The 14,534-nt window shown below is 45.1% G+C and overlaps 1 protein-coding gene across 6 annotated transcripts in view; it reads left to right on the top strand.

Moving 5' to 3' along the window:
* The window catches only part of smg1 (SMG1 nonsense mediated mRNA decay associated PI3K related kinase), a 43,388-nt gene that overhangs the window by 15,714 nt on the left and 13,140 nt on the right, over positions 1-14,534 (top strand). For all 6 annotated transcript variants that reach the window (XM_047327998.1, XM_047327996.1, XM_047327997.1 and 3 more), the window contains exons 23-43: positions 89-250; positions 343-497; positions 595-728; positions 1,095-1,403; positions 1,620-1,761; positions 1,981-2,131; positions 2,339-2,459; positions 4,064-4,309; positions 4,437-4,588; positions 5,658-5,793; positions 6,634-6,778; positions 6,875-7,013; positions 7,840-8,058; positions 8,147-8,327; positions 9,788-9,949; positions 10,519-10,736; positions 10,900-11,054; positions 11,180-11,402; positions 11,911-12,157; positions 13,876-14,105; positions 14,228-14,473. In XM_047327998.1, the coding sequence (XP_047183954.1) occupies positions 89-250; positions 343-497; positions 595-728; positions 1,095-1,403; positions 1,620-1,761; positions 1,981-2,131; positions 2,339-2,459; positions 4,064-4,309; positions 4,437-4,588; positions 5,658-5,793; positions 6,634-6,778; positions 6,875-7,013; positions 7,840-8,058; positions 8,147-8,327; positions 9,788-9,949; positions 10,519-10,736; positions 10,900-11,054; positions 11,180-11,402; positions 11,911-12,157; positions 13,876-14,105; positions 14,228-14,473 (3,873 nt within the window). The remainder of the gene's footprint in view (positions 1-88; positions 251-342; positions 498-594; positions 729-1,094; positions 1,404-1,619; positions 1,762-1,980; positions 2,132-2,338; positions 2,460-4,063; positions 4,310-4,436; positions 4,589-5,657; positions 5,794-6,633; positions 6,779-6,874; positions 7,014-7,839; positions 8,059-8,146; positions 8,328-9,787; positions 9,950-10,518; positions 10,737-10,899; positions 11,055-11,179; positions 11,403-11,910; positions 12,158-13,875; positions 14,106-14,227; positions 14,474-14,534) is intronic.

Below are 14,534 nucleotides of genomic sequence, written 5' to 3'. Positions count from 1 at the left end.
AGACCCACTGCTGGTCGAACACTTAACTTCTGACATTATGACAGTGGAGGAGGGAATAACCGGTGACCCCTCCTTTTGTTTGACGTAGGGCATCAGGACATTCTTCTACACCAACCGTCAGACGTGCCAGGACTGGCTGACGAGGATCCGCCTGGCACTGATGAGGGTCGGTCTCCTGTCCGGTCAACCGGCAGTTACTATTCGCCACGGCTTCGACCTGCTCACAGAGATCAAGAACAGCAGCACCCAGGTCAGCACAAATTTAATACAATAATTCACTGAATGTAGAGCATTGGACAATCACCTGGATAGATGTTTAGAATGTGTTTGTGTGCTTGTCAGGGTCCAGAGGTGGAGGTACCTCTGACCTTGCTGGTGGAGGCTCTGTGTGAGCTGCGTTGTCCCGAGGCCATCCAGGGCCTGGCAGCCTGGAGCCCCGTCACCACTGGCAGGAGTCTGGGCTGGCTGTCCACCGTCGCCCTGCAGGCTGAGGGACGGTGAGCACCAGCACGATGCTCTACATCAACACAATGTCGGTTTATTTATTTCACTGTCCTCTGCTAAATACTAAGTGTTTGTTTTGTGTGTATTGAGGTTTGAGAAGGCAGCTGTCGAGTATCAGGACCACCTGTCTGCGGCTACAGGGATGGACTGCAGCATCAAGAGCTCTGTGTGTGCTCTGCTCAAACCCTCCTGCAACACCAGCAGCCCCAAGAACACCAGCAACGGTGAGCGCCACCTTTATCATGGTCCAGTCCAGAGACCAGGAAATTGGTTCTGTGTACAGGAGGGAGACAATCAGTGTCTCCGTTTTTACTGAAACAATTCAACAAAGTGTCCGTTTAGTAAATGCCACCCCATCTTGTCTACCATATAGTACATGCTTTGGGGAACTTATTGATTGGTGTTTATTTATATTAATTTCTAAAAAGAAGCATTAACAGGAAAGACTGGAGTTGATGAGGTAATGCTATAGAACGTGCTAGTTTCGACTATAGAAGGTGCTAGTTTCAGCACGATGGCTCTAGAAGGAGTAGACGTACATTCAAATGCTCTAAGGGGATTTGGGGGACTCTGGGGTTTTCTCTGAACAGGCGACAGCAGGAAGACGGTGCTGCTGAAGTCCAGTGAGTGTTCTCCAGAGGTCATCAACTTCCTGGCCAACAAAGTGTGTCAGTGTTACGTGGCCCTCTGCGATTGGTCATCGGTGAAGGAGTGGCAGGCCACTGTGCACACCCTCAAGCAGAACTCCAGCAGCCCTGTGAGCATCAACCTGAGGACGGACTTCAACTTCATCCAGGCTCTGAGCCGCTTCGAGGAGGGGGACCTGGCAGCGTGCGGGGCTCAGCTGGAGCTGCTGCCAGGGGAGGACTACAGTTCACTGAGCAGCAAGGACAAGCTGGGTAACAGACACGTGACAGTCAAATATCATCATCGCCACATTTTATTGCGATTAAATTCACTGCTAAACTTCTCTTTCGACATTAGTGACATACTGTAAGGTTTAAAGATTTGGATTGTAGATGAGCATTAGCACAATGAACTGCAAGAAAATGCTTTTTATATATATGTATATATACATATATGTCTGCATGTGTGTGTGTGTGTGTGTCCCTCAGATCTGAAAAGGCTTCTGCCCTCCATGAGTCCCGATCCGACGGAGCTGCAGAGAGCCATCGAGGTGCAGCTCCTTAGAAGCTCAGTGTGCGCCATGACGAAAGCCAATCAACAGCAGGATCAGAGGACCACAGCCAATCCGGAGTGAGTATAGCTCTCAAACAGAAACGCCGTCAGGTCCTAAAGGGTTCAGGGATCCGAGTGACTTCAAAGAGCATTTCTCACTGTTCAACTTAACTGTGTAAATACTGAAATAATTTCAAAAAATAGGAATAATTAATTTGAACTTTGCAATGCGCTTCGAAAAAGAAAGGTAATCCCTCATCAGGGTCTTGTAGTGAGTCATGTGATGTGTTGTTGCAGCACGTTGGTGCGCTGCCTGAAGCAGACTGGACGGATCTGCCTGGGACCTCTGCGCCTGTCCACCCTGACTCTGTCCGACGCCCTGCCTACCCTGCCCACCCTGCAGCTGCACTGCACCGCCACCCTGGAGAACACCCTCACAGGACAGGAGGTGTGTACACACCACTCTTTCCATCCGACAGATGCAACCTCAACGGAATGTTTGTAGAGCGATGTTTAGTGGCTACGTTCTTTGCCGAAGCATGGTCAAGTTCTGCATGTTGCATCTTTTGTTGGGCTTGTACAGAGCCAGTGTTGCTCTGAACTAAATGGATGCTTATGTTCTCTGTACGTCATGTGTATGATGTGTTTTTTGCAGGACTGTGTGATTCCCCTGTGCAGCGAGGTTCTGAGCTCTTGTAAGCAGCAGGACATCCAGCCTTTCCTCCAGGCCCTCAGATACACCTTGTTCCAGAGACAACTGCTCCACACACTCAAAGGTAAAACATCTGAGACTGAAGCAGCTGCATTGTGAAGAAAGCTTTCATTGTTTGCTGGGAAACAAAAGTCACATCCTGTGTGACCAGTGTTCTACTCTGACAATACTTCTTATCAATTCTGTACCTAAACTGTGCTCTTATGGTAAATGTACTGTAGCGCTTTTCTGTCTTATAGACTCATACCCTTTTAGTCACATTCACACATTTGTCTTTACAGCGCTTTTTTCTATCACATTCATACTCTGCGGTAAGATTTAGGGTTAGGTGTCTTGCCCAAGGACACAGCGGCATGCAGACTGGGCGAGGCTGGGATCGCACTGCCCTCCTGCGTGTTGGTGGACGACCGACTCCACCTCGTGAGCCACAGCTGCCCCATTAGTTGCTAGCATATATAACATGCCTATGGCAACAACAATTTATGAGCCATGCACTGTATATAAAGATGGAAGATATGACTACTCCCTAAAGTGATGTACTGTATATAAAGATGGACAACGCGTCTCCACCTCCACCCCTTGTACAAAAATAAAGCTCAAATATCCTGCATACTTTGATGCCATCTTGCGCTTTTGATGTCATTTTGAGCCAGAATAATAGTGAGCGCGGAGTGGAGCCGCAACAGCGAGGCCTAACCAACCATGAGTCTGTCTCCGCTGTCAATCATGACATTTCACCCCATTTCTATAGCAACAAGTAACTAATTATAACCTGTAACTTGAACACTTGAACTAGCTCAAATGATCCTGTTATAATACATAACTTGATGTTGATTCTCCTGCTTGTAATTTTCAACTCTATATGGCTGTTATCTGTTCCTCCTTTCAATATATGAGACTAGTCAGCTGTTTACATAAATCCACATATGTTCATGTCCTGTGGCACCAATGCACCAGTGCATTTAAAAAAATTTAAAAAACTTATATAATGTATTTTAGCAGCAGGTTGCTACTCACCGTGTATGGAAGTTATGATAACTGTCATAGTTGTTTGGCCTGGCTCAGGTTAAACCCTTTGGAAAAAAAAAGAGATGCATGCTAGAGCTGGCCCAAACGATTATTTTTCAAACGATTAATCTAGCGATTATTTTTTTGATTAATCGACTAATCTAACAATTTCTTTTTTTGGTGGCGGCCGGTGCTATCACTTGCTGCCTCCATTGTTTGATTTCTTCTTCTTCCTTTTTTAACTATGGCCTCTATATCGATTGACGACTAGCTTTTTGGTGCATTACTGCCACCACTGTATGGGAGGAGTTAATCTAGTTAATTTTATTTAGTCGACGAATTTATGTAGTCGATTACGTCGACGAGTCGTCCCAGCCCTATAGCAGACGATTCTCAGACGCCTGCTACGGCAGTATCGGAGGCACTTCAGTAACTGGTATCAGAATCGGAACATCTCTAAACCAATGTGACTGACTGACTCTGAGGATCTTCTTCTTCTCAATAAAGCATCCTGTTGTTTCACCAATGGAAAGCTGTTGATGACTAAAAGCAGTGACTAAAAGCAGTAAAGGGTCAAATAAGCCTGAGGGTGGACATGGACTGTCCATGAAAAAAACCTGTGTTGTCCAAATGAAGCTCTGAGATTTCTCCCTTCTTCAGGTTACTCTTCCTCCATAGATGGACATCTAGTGGAGCTCTGTCTGACGGCCGTCAAATTTGCCCGGAAGAAGGGGAACATTGCCCTGGCGACCCGCCTGCTCAGCCAGTGCAGCGACGGGACGCGAGAGGAGAAGCAGCAGGACGAGCTGAGCCAGGCCTTCAGGCGTCTGACTCTGGAGGGCACCCTGGGGGAGACGTGGGGAGCAGAGCTGCAGATAGAAAAGGCCAAAGTCCTCCGAACCGCAGGTGAGGAACAGGAGACGTTTAGCACACCCAGTATGTAAGGATGCAGCTCAGTGGAAACGTGTCAGCTAACAAAGACCTAAAGGCGGGTGTTGCTACGAGTGTTGATAATGTGGCCGTGTGTCCACAGGCCAGTCCCTGACGGCCATGGAGATGTTGAGCGCTGCCGCTCTGTCCTACTGCAGCGTGGAGAAGAATGAAGGTGCCGCCTGCCGCTCACTGCTGACTCTCTGCAGATGGCTGTTGGCCGACTGGAAGGACATGACCCCACAGCTCAAACAGGCACGAAGGCACTGCTTTACTCTGGTTTAAGTGTCAGTATTTTACAATGTCATCTACATGATGTTGATCAAGTCTTCATTGGTATAAAGACTTGGAAGAATGTTTACACAATGTTCAGCATATTTTTTACACACTTCTGTTTAAATTGCTTTACTTATTTAAAGTGCCCATATTATGTTTTTCTGTATTCTCTCTTCAGTGTGTCAGAGCTTTTTTGTGCATGTAAAAGTTCTGCTAAGTTACAGAATCCTTCATGTAACTGTAACGTGTGCGTCCACACCGGACGTAGATTACATATAATGCCAATGCAAAGACGGGACTTGACACAAAATTTTTGTTGGGCAACATGAAGACACCTCATTCACTCTAGTTGAAGTAATTGAACTCTAGCAAATGTTTTCGTGATGCTTTGACACGATAGCCAATCAGTGTTGAGATCCTCCCGATGTCACTGTCGTCATGCGTAGGGCTGAACGATTAATTGCATTTGCGATATGATAAAACAAGATTTTCTACCGTTGCTACTTCATGGGGCATCACCACCAACCTGTATCAACGCTTGGCACAGCGCCACAGCGGCTACGTGCTGAGTGTACAGCCAATAATCAGTGACAGTAGTGAAGAACACAGAACCACTAGAGAATTGATTGAGACTGTTACTCCGTATGAAAATGTCTCACGTGGCACCGTGAGGTGACGAACAACACGAATACGCCCTTGTTAGAGAGACAGGCTGCAGAGAGAGAGAGGAGAGAGAGAGATCTCGCTCTCTGTCAGGGTGTGTGCCAATTATAATCGCAATATCTGTTAAAAAAAATTGTGATCGATGGCTGAAATCGTTCAGCCATAGTCATGCGTCACTTTTCGGACACATGCTCAAATCGTTTGACCAATCAGAGCTGACTACTAAGAGATAATTGTGCATTTTGAACACTACAGAAGGTAAACCTGTTCTCGTAAATCTTAATCCAAATTCTGAACGTGTTAATGGCCAAAAATATGGGCACTTAAAATGAGTTCTCTTCTAAACTAAAAATAACTTTTAAAGACTGGTGATGTTTTGGTCTAGGTTGTAAAGAAGTCAGGTACGGTCAATTCGTCCAATGCTGCAAGCAGCATGTCGCCTCTGAGCTGGAACATCGCTGCTCTGATAGAGCTCCCACTGGAGGACCAAGGCATTCCCCACATCACTGCTGAGACGTCAGGTAACAGTCACACACACCCGGCATATGTTTAGACAAACTGACACTTTTCAGTCTCTGTAGTTTAGACACGACGTTAAAATATGTCCATATTTAGTCTGGGACCCAGACGAATTCTGGGAGCTCATTTCATTTGCGCTGCCGGACTACGGTCTGGATCCCCCTCAATTGGGAAGTGATTTCCTGTGGCAGAAAACTTGACACAGCGCGGAGGGAAGCACCTATTGTAAACAACCAAGATGGCTACCGCTGATGAACCAGCATTTGACATTTTCATAGCGCTCAACAGACCTCACACGATTCGCCTGTGTCTGTTTGTAACGCCTCTTGGAAATCGTAAATGAACCGAGAGGTCCAAGACTAATACGCATTTGAGTATTAGTGCAGGCTGCTGTCAGAACATTACACAATAACAACGTGGCCCTCAACTGTCCTTCTCCTCAATACACGGACAGCATTTATGACATCTGCAACAAAGGAAGAAGAAAAATGCTCCCAAGTTAATGTACTCAACTTAAATACCTAAAAAAAAGAAGAACACTCCGCCAGCTAGATGATGTTTCACAGAAATCCCTTATTCACATATGGTGAAAAATCCTTCCAAAAATTCCCTGATCAAGATTCAGATACGCATCTGTATCCCTCCCAAAATGTAATCACTCGCTACCATTGCCTATATTGATAAAATTTTCATGCAATTCCATCCAGAACTTTTTGAGTAATCCTGCAAGATTCTGAATCAAATCATAAGACTGTAGAAGGATCATTGTGTGTGTAATATGCCTTCAGGAACATCTCAGCGTTGTTCAGTAGAGCTGTCATGATATTTATCTTCCTGTGCAGTGAGTGTCGGTGTTGGGGAGCCAGACTTCGTGTTGGGACAACTCTACCAGCTGTCCACCAGCCTGGCTCCAGAGGTGGCCAAGTCCTGGGCAGCCCTGGCCAGCTGGGCGTACCGCTGGGGCAGGAAGGTGGTGGATAATGCCAGGTCAGTGGACAGAGTGGCACACATGAAGTTATCATTGTGAAGTTTCTATATAAACACTGAACTGTATTTCTGCTGATTTTACTTTCCCCTCGTCAGCCAAGGGGAGGGGCTGCCTCTGCTCGCTGGGGAGAAGAAGGAAGTGGAGGAGCTGCTACCAGCAACCACCAGTGAAGAAGATAAGGAAACCATATTTAGCATTCTAGGACAAGCCATGTGTCGTCCCACTGGCATACAGGTAGACACTTTGCTTCTGATTTTTATCTCCCTCCACCCACGTAGAACTCAAGCCTTTCTCCCGAACACGTTGACATGCATGTTTTCCTGAGCAAGAATTTAATTCGTTTTAGGTTTTCTGAAAAACAGTTTTTCCAAATTTTATTTTCTGTGTAAAGTTGAGCCTCAGTTTTTTTGTTGTTGTACCCTTACAGGCCTACAACGTTTTTGTAAAGTGTGACCCGCAAATTTAATTATGTTTTTGTAAGTTGTGGTTGTGTAAAATAAATCGTTAAAGGGTAACTGTGACTGATTTGATTGAGAATAAGCATTACGCGTTGGGTAGGCTGTATTGCTGTGGATCGTTATTCCTGCTAAAAATAGATTTAGAAAAACGAGTACTCGATTGACCCTCGAGGAATTGATGCTATCCCTCGATCTTGGAATTTACTACTTGAGCCCATCCCTAACAGAGACACAGAGCTCCCATCAGGACGCATCTTCACTTACACCTCTTTAACTATGGAGAACTTAAGACTGTGGCAGTCCAAGTGTTGTGTGGAAGGGTGAATCTCATCTTTCCTCATTTACAGTTAGCTTCAATAATAGTTATTGATGGTCAATCAAGACCAGCACGTCTCATATAAACCAGTAACCACTGTTTCCATATTAGTTGACTTGGTTCTGTTTTTTCTCCCAAATGTTTCTTCTCCAATGTCAGTCACACAACGGCAGACTTAAACTTTTTAATCATATTGTCTAAACAAGCAATTTTGTCTAGACAATATGATTAAAGTTTTTATAGATTTTTCAGATTGTTCTGATTGTCCTTTTGTGTTGTGTGTCAGGATGAGGACATGGCTCTACAGCAGGAGGACGATGAGGACGACATGGTGGATGTCATCTGGCGACAGCTCACTGGTTCTTGTCCCTGGCTTGCGGAGGCCGGCCAGCCCGTCACAGATGGTCTGATCCGAGTGTGGAGACAGGTTGTGGACCGCATCTTCGGCCTGTACCGGGTCTCCTGCCAGGCCTACTTCACCTTCCTCAAGCTGAATGCTGGACAGGTGAGATTCAGACGAGCAGGGGGCTGCTGTTGAAGACTTTGACTGAGGTGTTCATCCGGACTCATCCTGAGTCGTCTGTGTTTCTTAGGTCCCTATAGATGAGGATGACCCGAAACTCCTGCTGTCCTATCACAACAGCAAACAGAGCAACGACGATGTGATCGTCATGGCAACCCTGCGTCTCCTCCGTCTGCTGGTGAAGCATGCTGGTGAACTGAGGGAGGGGCTTGAGCTGGGCTTAGCCTCAACCCCCACAGCGCCCTGGAGGGGTAATGCACTCACATTTCAATTCTTAACATTTAAACAGTGTGTGAAGTGAGGATTCCTTCTAGTCCTGAGTACAGAGATGAGTTTTCATTTGAACTTGGTCAGCCAGTTCTGCAGTAGTTGTTACAATAATGCATTTCTCTATGAATAGGAGACAGAAGGTTAGACGCAGGAACAGTCTCCATTTTAAACTTATATTAAATGATAAGAGGAATGTTGGTCATCTGAAGCCTCCACCTTCACTACAGACAGCTGCTGTTGTCTAAAACCTTCCATTATGAATTCATTATTCTTTTTTCTTTCTCCCAATACTGTAGGGCTGTAAGTTGCAATGTCTCCGTTACAGACCGTGAACTGATTTAAGTTACTAAACACTAGACATGTTCTGATTCTGATACCAGTATCGGAAAGGCCCCCAATACTGAAGATAATGTCGTATCGGGCATGGGCGAACGGACAAATCAATGTACCAATCATACACCATGTCTTTGAAGTTGTTCCACCCACATCAATCATATTGACAAATTGCTGACATTTTCCCTAGCTTTTGCTAACGCTTCACGACTGGAAATCACTTCTTCACTGCACTTTTTGGCAATATTTCACACTTATATTTTCTGTGTTGAGTCCTTCTTTGACTGTGACACTATAAACCAACAAAACATACACATTGCTGTTGCACTTGTGAGACGGTGTGAAATATTGCCGAAGTGCTGACATTTTCTCTTGCTCCTGCTAACGTTACACTACCAGAAATCACTTCCTCTACGTCACTCCAAAACAGCAGACACCGGCATGTATTTTTCATAGAGTGGCGGTGAAGTAACGTTACCCAGAGAAAATGTCAACAATTTGTCAATATTTCATGCTGGAAAGAAAAACAGCGACATATACCATATTATAGACTTAATGTATTTTTTTTTGTGTGGCTGCACGTTAAAGGTTTAAAGGGATTTTAATTTATTCTTAGATTTATTTAGTTTTGAAGTAGTTGTTGCTGTTGTACTGTTTTATGCTGTAACTGCTCAGTTTAAAACTTTAAAGCTATTTTAATTCATAAGCTATAGCTTCACATTAACAATTATTTAACAACAACAACAATAATGCCAATCATAATTTCCAAACAGGGTTAGTAGCAAACAGCTGCTAAAATGAATTACAGAAGTTAATTTTTAAAATGCACAGGTATTGGATTGGTACCTGTTATCAGAAAGGGAAAGATGGTTTGGGAACGTCTCTACTAAACACTCTGCCTCAGTGCTTGCTAGCTTTGAAAACTCGTCATATTCCTTTGACAGCCTTTATATGGAAATTGTCCGGAGATTTTGCTTTATCTGATCAGCCATTTTGAGACCACAAAGCAAACTATTAAGAACACATATCGTCCAATAGCGATTTGCGGCTGGTAGATATTTGTAGAAACCTCAGACCTTTATTCAATGATGATGTGTGTCCTCCTCAGGTATCATCCCCCAGCTCTTCTCCCGTCTCAACCACCCGGAGGCGTACATCCGGCAGAGTATCTGTAGTCTGCTGTGTCGAGTGGCCCAGGACTCCCCACATCTGATCCTCTACCCAGCCATCGTGGGCTCCCTCTCCCTCGGGGGGGAGGCTCAGAGCGCAGGTATTGTTTATTTCTGTTGACCTTGCTGTGTGCAGCTCCCTAAACTCTGAAGTCCTTTGAAAGGCTCAAGATTCGCATTATTATTTTGATGAGAGAGGGCTGGTGTCACGCTGAGAACGGTTCAAACATTTGCTCAGAGGGCCGAGGGGTGTGAACGTGTGTCAACCTGGATGTCCTGCTGAATGCCTGTCCAGGTCGCTCTCAGAATAGTCTCAGAAAAAAGGAACAGCCACATCTGATTTGACTGACAGCTCTCAATGTGTCTCATTTATTCTGATTATCTTCACTGCAACTAGACACTGAGAAACTCAAATGTTTAATTTGACTGAAGTTGAACGACTACTGATGAAACTGATGAAAATAATGTTGCATTGAATGGAAAATATACATTTTGTGGCCTGAAATTTACAGTGCTTTTCTAGTTTGTCGGCTTCACGAGCACTTTACTCATGTTTGTCTTATTCACGCTCTCAGACACTTGAAACACAGCGTTAGAACTAGTTTGAAATTTTAACACATCCTGAATCATCACATTACCAATCTGCTTATTGATAATGATGTGTTGACAGGGAGCAAGCTGCCGTCAGCTCTGCCCTCCTTCCTGGGCAGCATGCAGGGAGAGGACCTGGGTGGGGAGGAGGAGGATCAGCCAGAGGAGGTCGGACAAGGAGGAGCTCCGGAAGAGCTGGTCACGTTCTGCTCCAGTCAAGACCAGGCCATGATGCAGGACTGTTACAGCAAGATCGTGGAGAAGCTGTCGCTGGCCAACCCCACCATGGTGATTCAGGTAGGAGGCTTCCACACAGGTACCACAACATGATATAAGGACGGTTTTACTGAATCTATAGAACAATCTGTGAAATTTAAAAACTCAAACGTCATGTAGGAGTTTGAATCAGATTCACGCTGTAGCGTTTGACAGCTGCTGACGGTCCTTGTGTGCTGACCAGGTCCAGCAGCTGGTGGCTGAGCTGCGGAGAGTCACCTTACTGTGGGATGAGCTGTGGCTGGGCGTGTTACAGCAGCAACACATGCACGTCCTGCGCAGGATCCAGCAGCTGGAGGACGAGGTCAAGAGGGTGCAGAACAACAACACGCTGCGCAGGTGAGGTTCGGCCGCTTCACCTTCAGAAGCTCACTTCCCCCCAGACGTCAGTCTTAATGTACGTTTGTGTGTTTATATATGTACTGTATATGTAAAATCCTCTTACAGTCTTTGTTGTGTTGCAGGGATGAAAAAATAGCCATAATGCGCGAGAAGCACTCTGCCCTGATGCGTCCCGTGGTCTTCGCCCTGGAACACGTGTGCAGCATCACAGCGACTCCCGCGGAGACGCCGCATGAGACCTGGTTCCAGCAGACCTACGGTGATGTCATCACCTCAGCCCTGGAGCGCCTGAGAAACCCGGCCAACCCGGCCAACCCCGCCAGCAGCTGGCTGCCTTTCAAACAGGTATACAAGGATTTCAGACAGACAGACCCTTTGGCATAGATGGGGTTTATGGATATCTGATACCTTTTTGTAATACCAATTTTATCAAATCAGTTAAACTAAAAAGTGACATTACACATGACTGTAAACCTCTCTTGTATTCTTCAGTACATTTCAAAGCACTTTTACAGCATCAATAATTACCACAACATCATATCATAGTATTAATAAATAAATAAATGTATAGATGTCATTAGGATCATTCAGTACCTTAGCTCTACCATGGAGCCTCCACTGTAGAAACATGCACAAACCCTGAACAATAGCGTGGCTGACTGAAGCACTCATCTTGTGCTGTGACCGTGTTGGTTGGACCACAACACGAGGCCAGCTCCAGAAACGAGAGGTGATATGACAGGGTGAATTGGCAATTACGTCAGTGTTTCCTCTAGGATTTTTTTTCAGCAGTGGGGGTCGTCCGGCTAAAAAGATTTTGAAGCTTGACCCCGTCGGTGTGTGCATGTTGCAGATCATGATGAGCCTGCAGCAGCGTGCTCAGAAGAGAGCCAGCTACCTGCTCCACCTGGATGAGATCAGCCCTCGCCTGTTGTCCATGACCACCACGGAGATGGCCCTGCCAGGAGAGGTGTCCGCATCAGACGCCGTCACCATTCAGAGTGTTGGCAACACCATCACTATCCTGCCCACCAAGACTAAGCCCAAAAAACTCTTCTTCCTGGGGTCCGACGGACACAACTACCCGTACCTGTTTAAAGGTAGGAGGCCCGCCGGTGCTATTGAACATAAACTAACCATACTGAAGGCTCGGTATTAGGAACAGTCGTTAAATAAGGCTCTGACTCATTTAAATGAACCAAAACAATAATACAAATTAAAACTTGACGGAAAAAAAAAACATTTGAGTTAGAGAATGCAACATCTCAAATATTTTATGAAAAACGTTATATATCAGATCTACAAACAAGAATATGACAATTTTCTGTAAAGCCTTGATAGGAAATTTTGAACAGGCCAATGGAGCTTTCAGTTAAACTGTCCAAGGCAGTGATTCTGTCTCTTGTCCATCTTCAAGACCTGTTAAAATTACTGAGCCCTCACCGAAAACATCCTGAAGCCTGGTAAACCACCTTATCAAGATTTAGAGATTTAGCTCCGAGATTAAATGGAAACTACTACTGTACAGCAACCATAGTGCAAAGGTTCTGACGAATACTTTTATTGCAATACATGAGGATTTTCTATGGCGTTTATTTAGTTTCAAAACTTGCGCACGTACAAAAGACATGCACGCGTATAATACGAGAGAGCAGATCAACACCGTGAGCGTAAGACACACTTGTGAGGGAGCATTTCTTCTTGCGAGTTTTGAAACTAAATAAACCCCATTATTTTCCCTCATATTTTAGACCATGATGATTTTCATTTAATTTTCCACTATCATACATATGGCACGTGTGTCGTTTAGGGCTGAAGAAAGAGCAGTGTTGAATATGGACACGCACTACGTTCAGTATTTATACACAGCTGATCAGCGCTCTGGAGCTGGGACAATACAACAACGGTGCATTCAGGGTTCTGAACCGGACTTTGATTAAACAGGTGAACAGCTGTTTGTGCAGCAGGTGTGAAGCCTACGTGAGCGCATGTACAACGTGAGGAGCAGTGCACTGCTGAGTGACAGACTGAGAGTTGCTCTGCTAAAGCAACTGTGGAAAACACATACAGTCTCATCTAGTCGTGTCCTTACATTGAATTTGTATATAATCTATACTCGTGCGAATAATCCGATTATGTGTACTGAGAAGTGTGAAAATATTTTGGGTTTATGAGCAACAAATGAGACTATGGCGGGCCGCCACAGTCTAGTCAATGTATGGGAAACACTGTACTTTGATATTTAATGTGTATTTTATCATCAACAGTACAATCTTTTAATATGAGAATCAGTCCTAGAACAGGTAACGTCCGAATTGGAAGTATCAATATTTCAATATAATTTCGCAGAAACCGTGACTTTCTGTGTATGAAGTTCAACATAATAGCAAACACAGTCAGGGTGTGAAATGTTAACGGTTGAATTTTAAATTTACTTAATAAACATCTAGCTATTTGTACTGTCAAATATGGTCTGGAAAAATCTACAGAGCAGAAGGAAATTTGAGTCTGGAAAAAGTTTAGAATTCTGAAATGGAAAAGTGTAGAAACCCTGATTGATGTATTGAATCTAAAATTATTAGAATTAATCATGATAGTGGTATTATATTTGATATAAGACTGTACAAAAATTATTATTGCAATTAATGTTCTTCTGCAAGCCACAAAGAGATTGTACATCTATTGTGACCGGTCATGTATCATATATCTTTTGTTAAGTTCTTTACTAGAATCAATTCAAATGAAATGTATTTGTCCGAGTCCCAGTTTGACACTGTACCAGGCTAATAGTCCATCATTTCAATCCCGCGTGTCTCAGGTCTGGAAGATTTGCATTTGGACGAGCGCATCATGCAATTCTTGTCGATCGTCAACACAATGTTCACCAAGATCAACCAGCAGGAGCAGCCACATTTCCGCGCCCGCCACTACTCCGTCACGCCCCTGGGAACCCGGTCGGGGTTGATCCAGTGGGTGGATGGAGCCACGCCTCTCTTTGGTCTCTACAAACGCTGGCAGCAGAGGGAGGCTGTGTTGCAGACTCAGAAGGTACAGTAACCTTCTCCTCAACCGGAGACACACTGGAAATTGCCCCAAGACATGTCTTCACTAGTACTGTTGCAGCCCCTTCTTCTTTGTCATATCAAATGTTTTTTTTCCCCACCAACTAGGCCCAAGACTCCTTCCAGCAGCAGCCAGTGCCTCCAGTACCCCGGCCCAGTGAGCTGTACTACAGCCGCATCGGGCCAGCACTGAAGGCGGTGGGGCTCAGTCTGGACGTGACCCGACGGGACTGGCCTCTGAGCGTGATGAAGGAGGTGCTGAAAGAGTTGATGGAGGCCACGCCCTCCAACTTGCTGGCCAAGGAGTTGTGGTGTTCCTGCACCACGCCCAGTGAGTGGTGGAGGGTCACTCAGGTAACCATGGCTGCTGGGACGTTCAGAAACATTGTGTTTGATCCAGGTGTCAGTGTTCCGT

Source organism: Scophthalmus maximus, chromosome 17, assembly GCF_022379125.1.
Source record: "Scophthalmus maximus strain ysfricsl-2021 chromosome 17, ASM2237912v1, whole genome shotgun sequence".
NCBI lineage: Eukaryota > Metazoa > Chordata > Actinopteri > Pleuronectiformes > Scophthalmidae > Scophthalmus > Scophthalmus maximus.
This window is presented reverse-complemented; position numbering and strand designations above follow the sequence as displayed.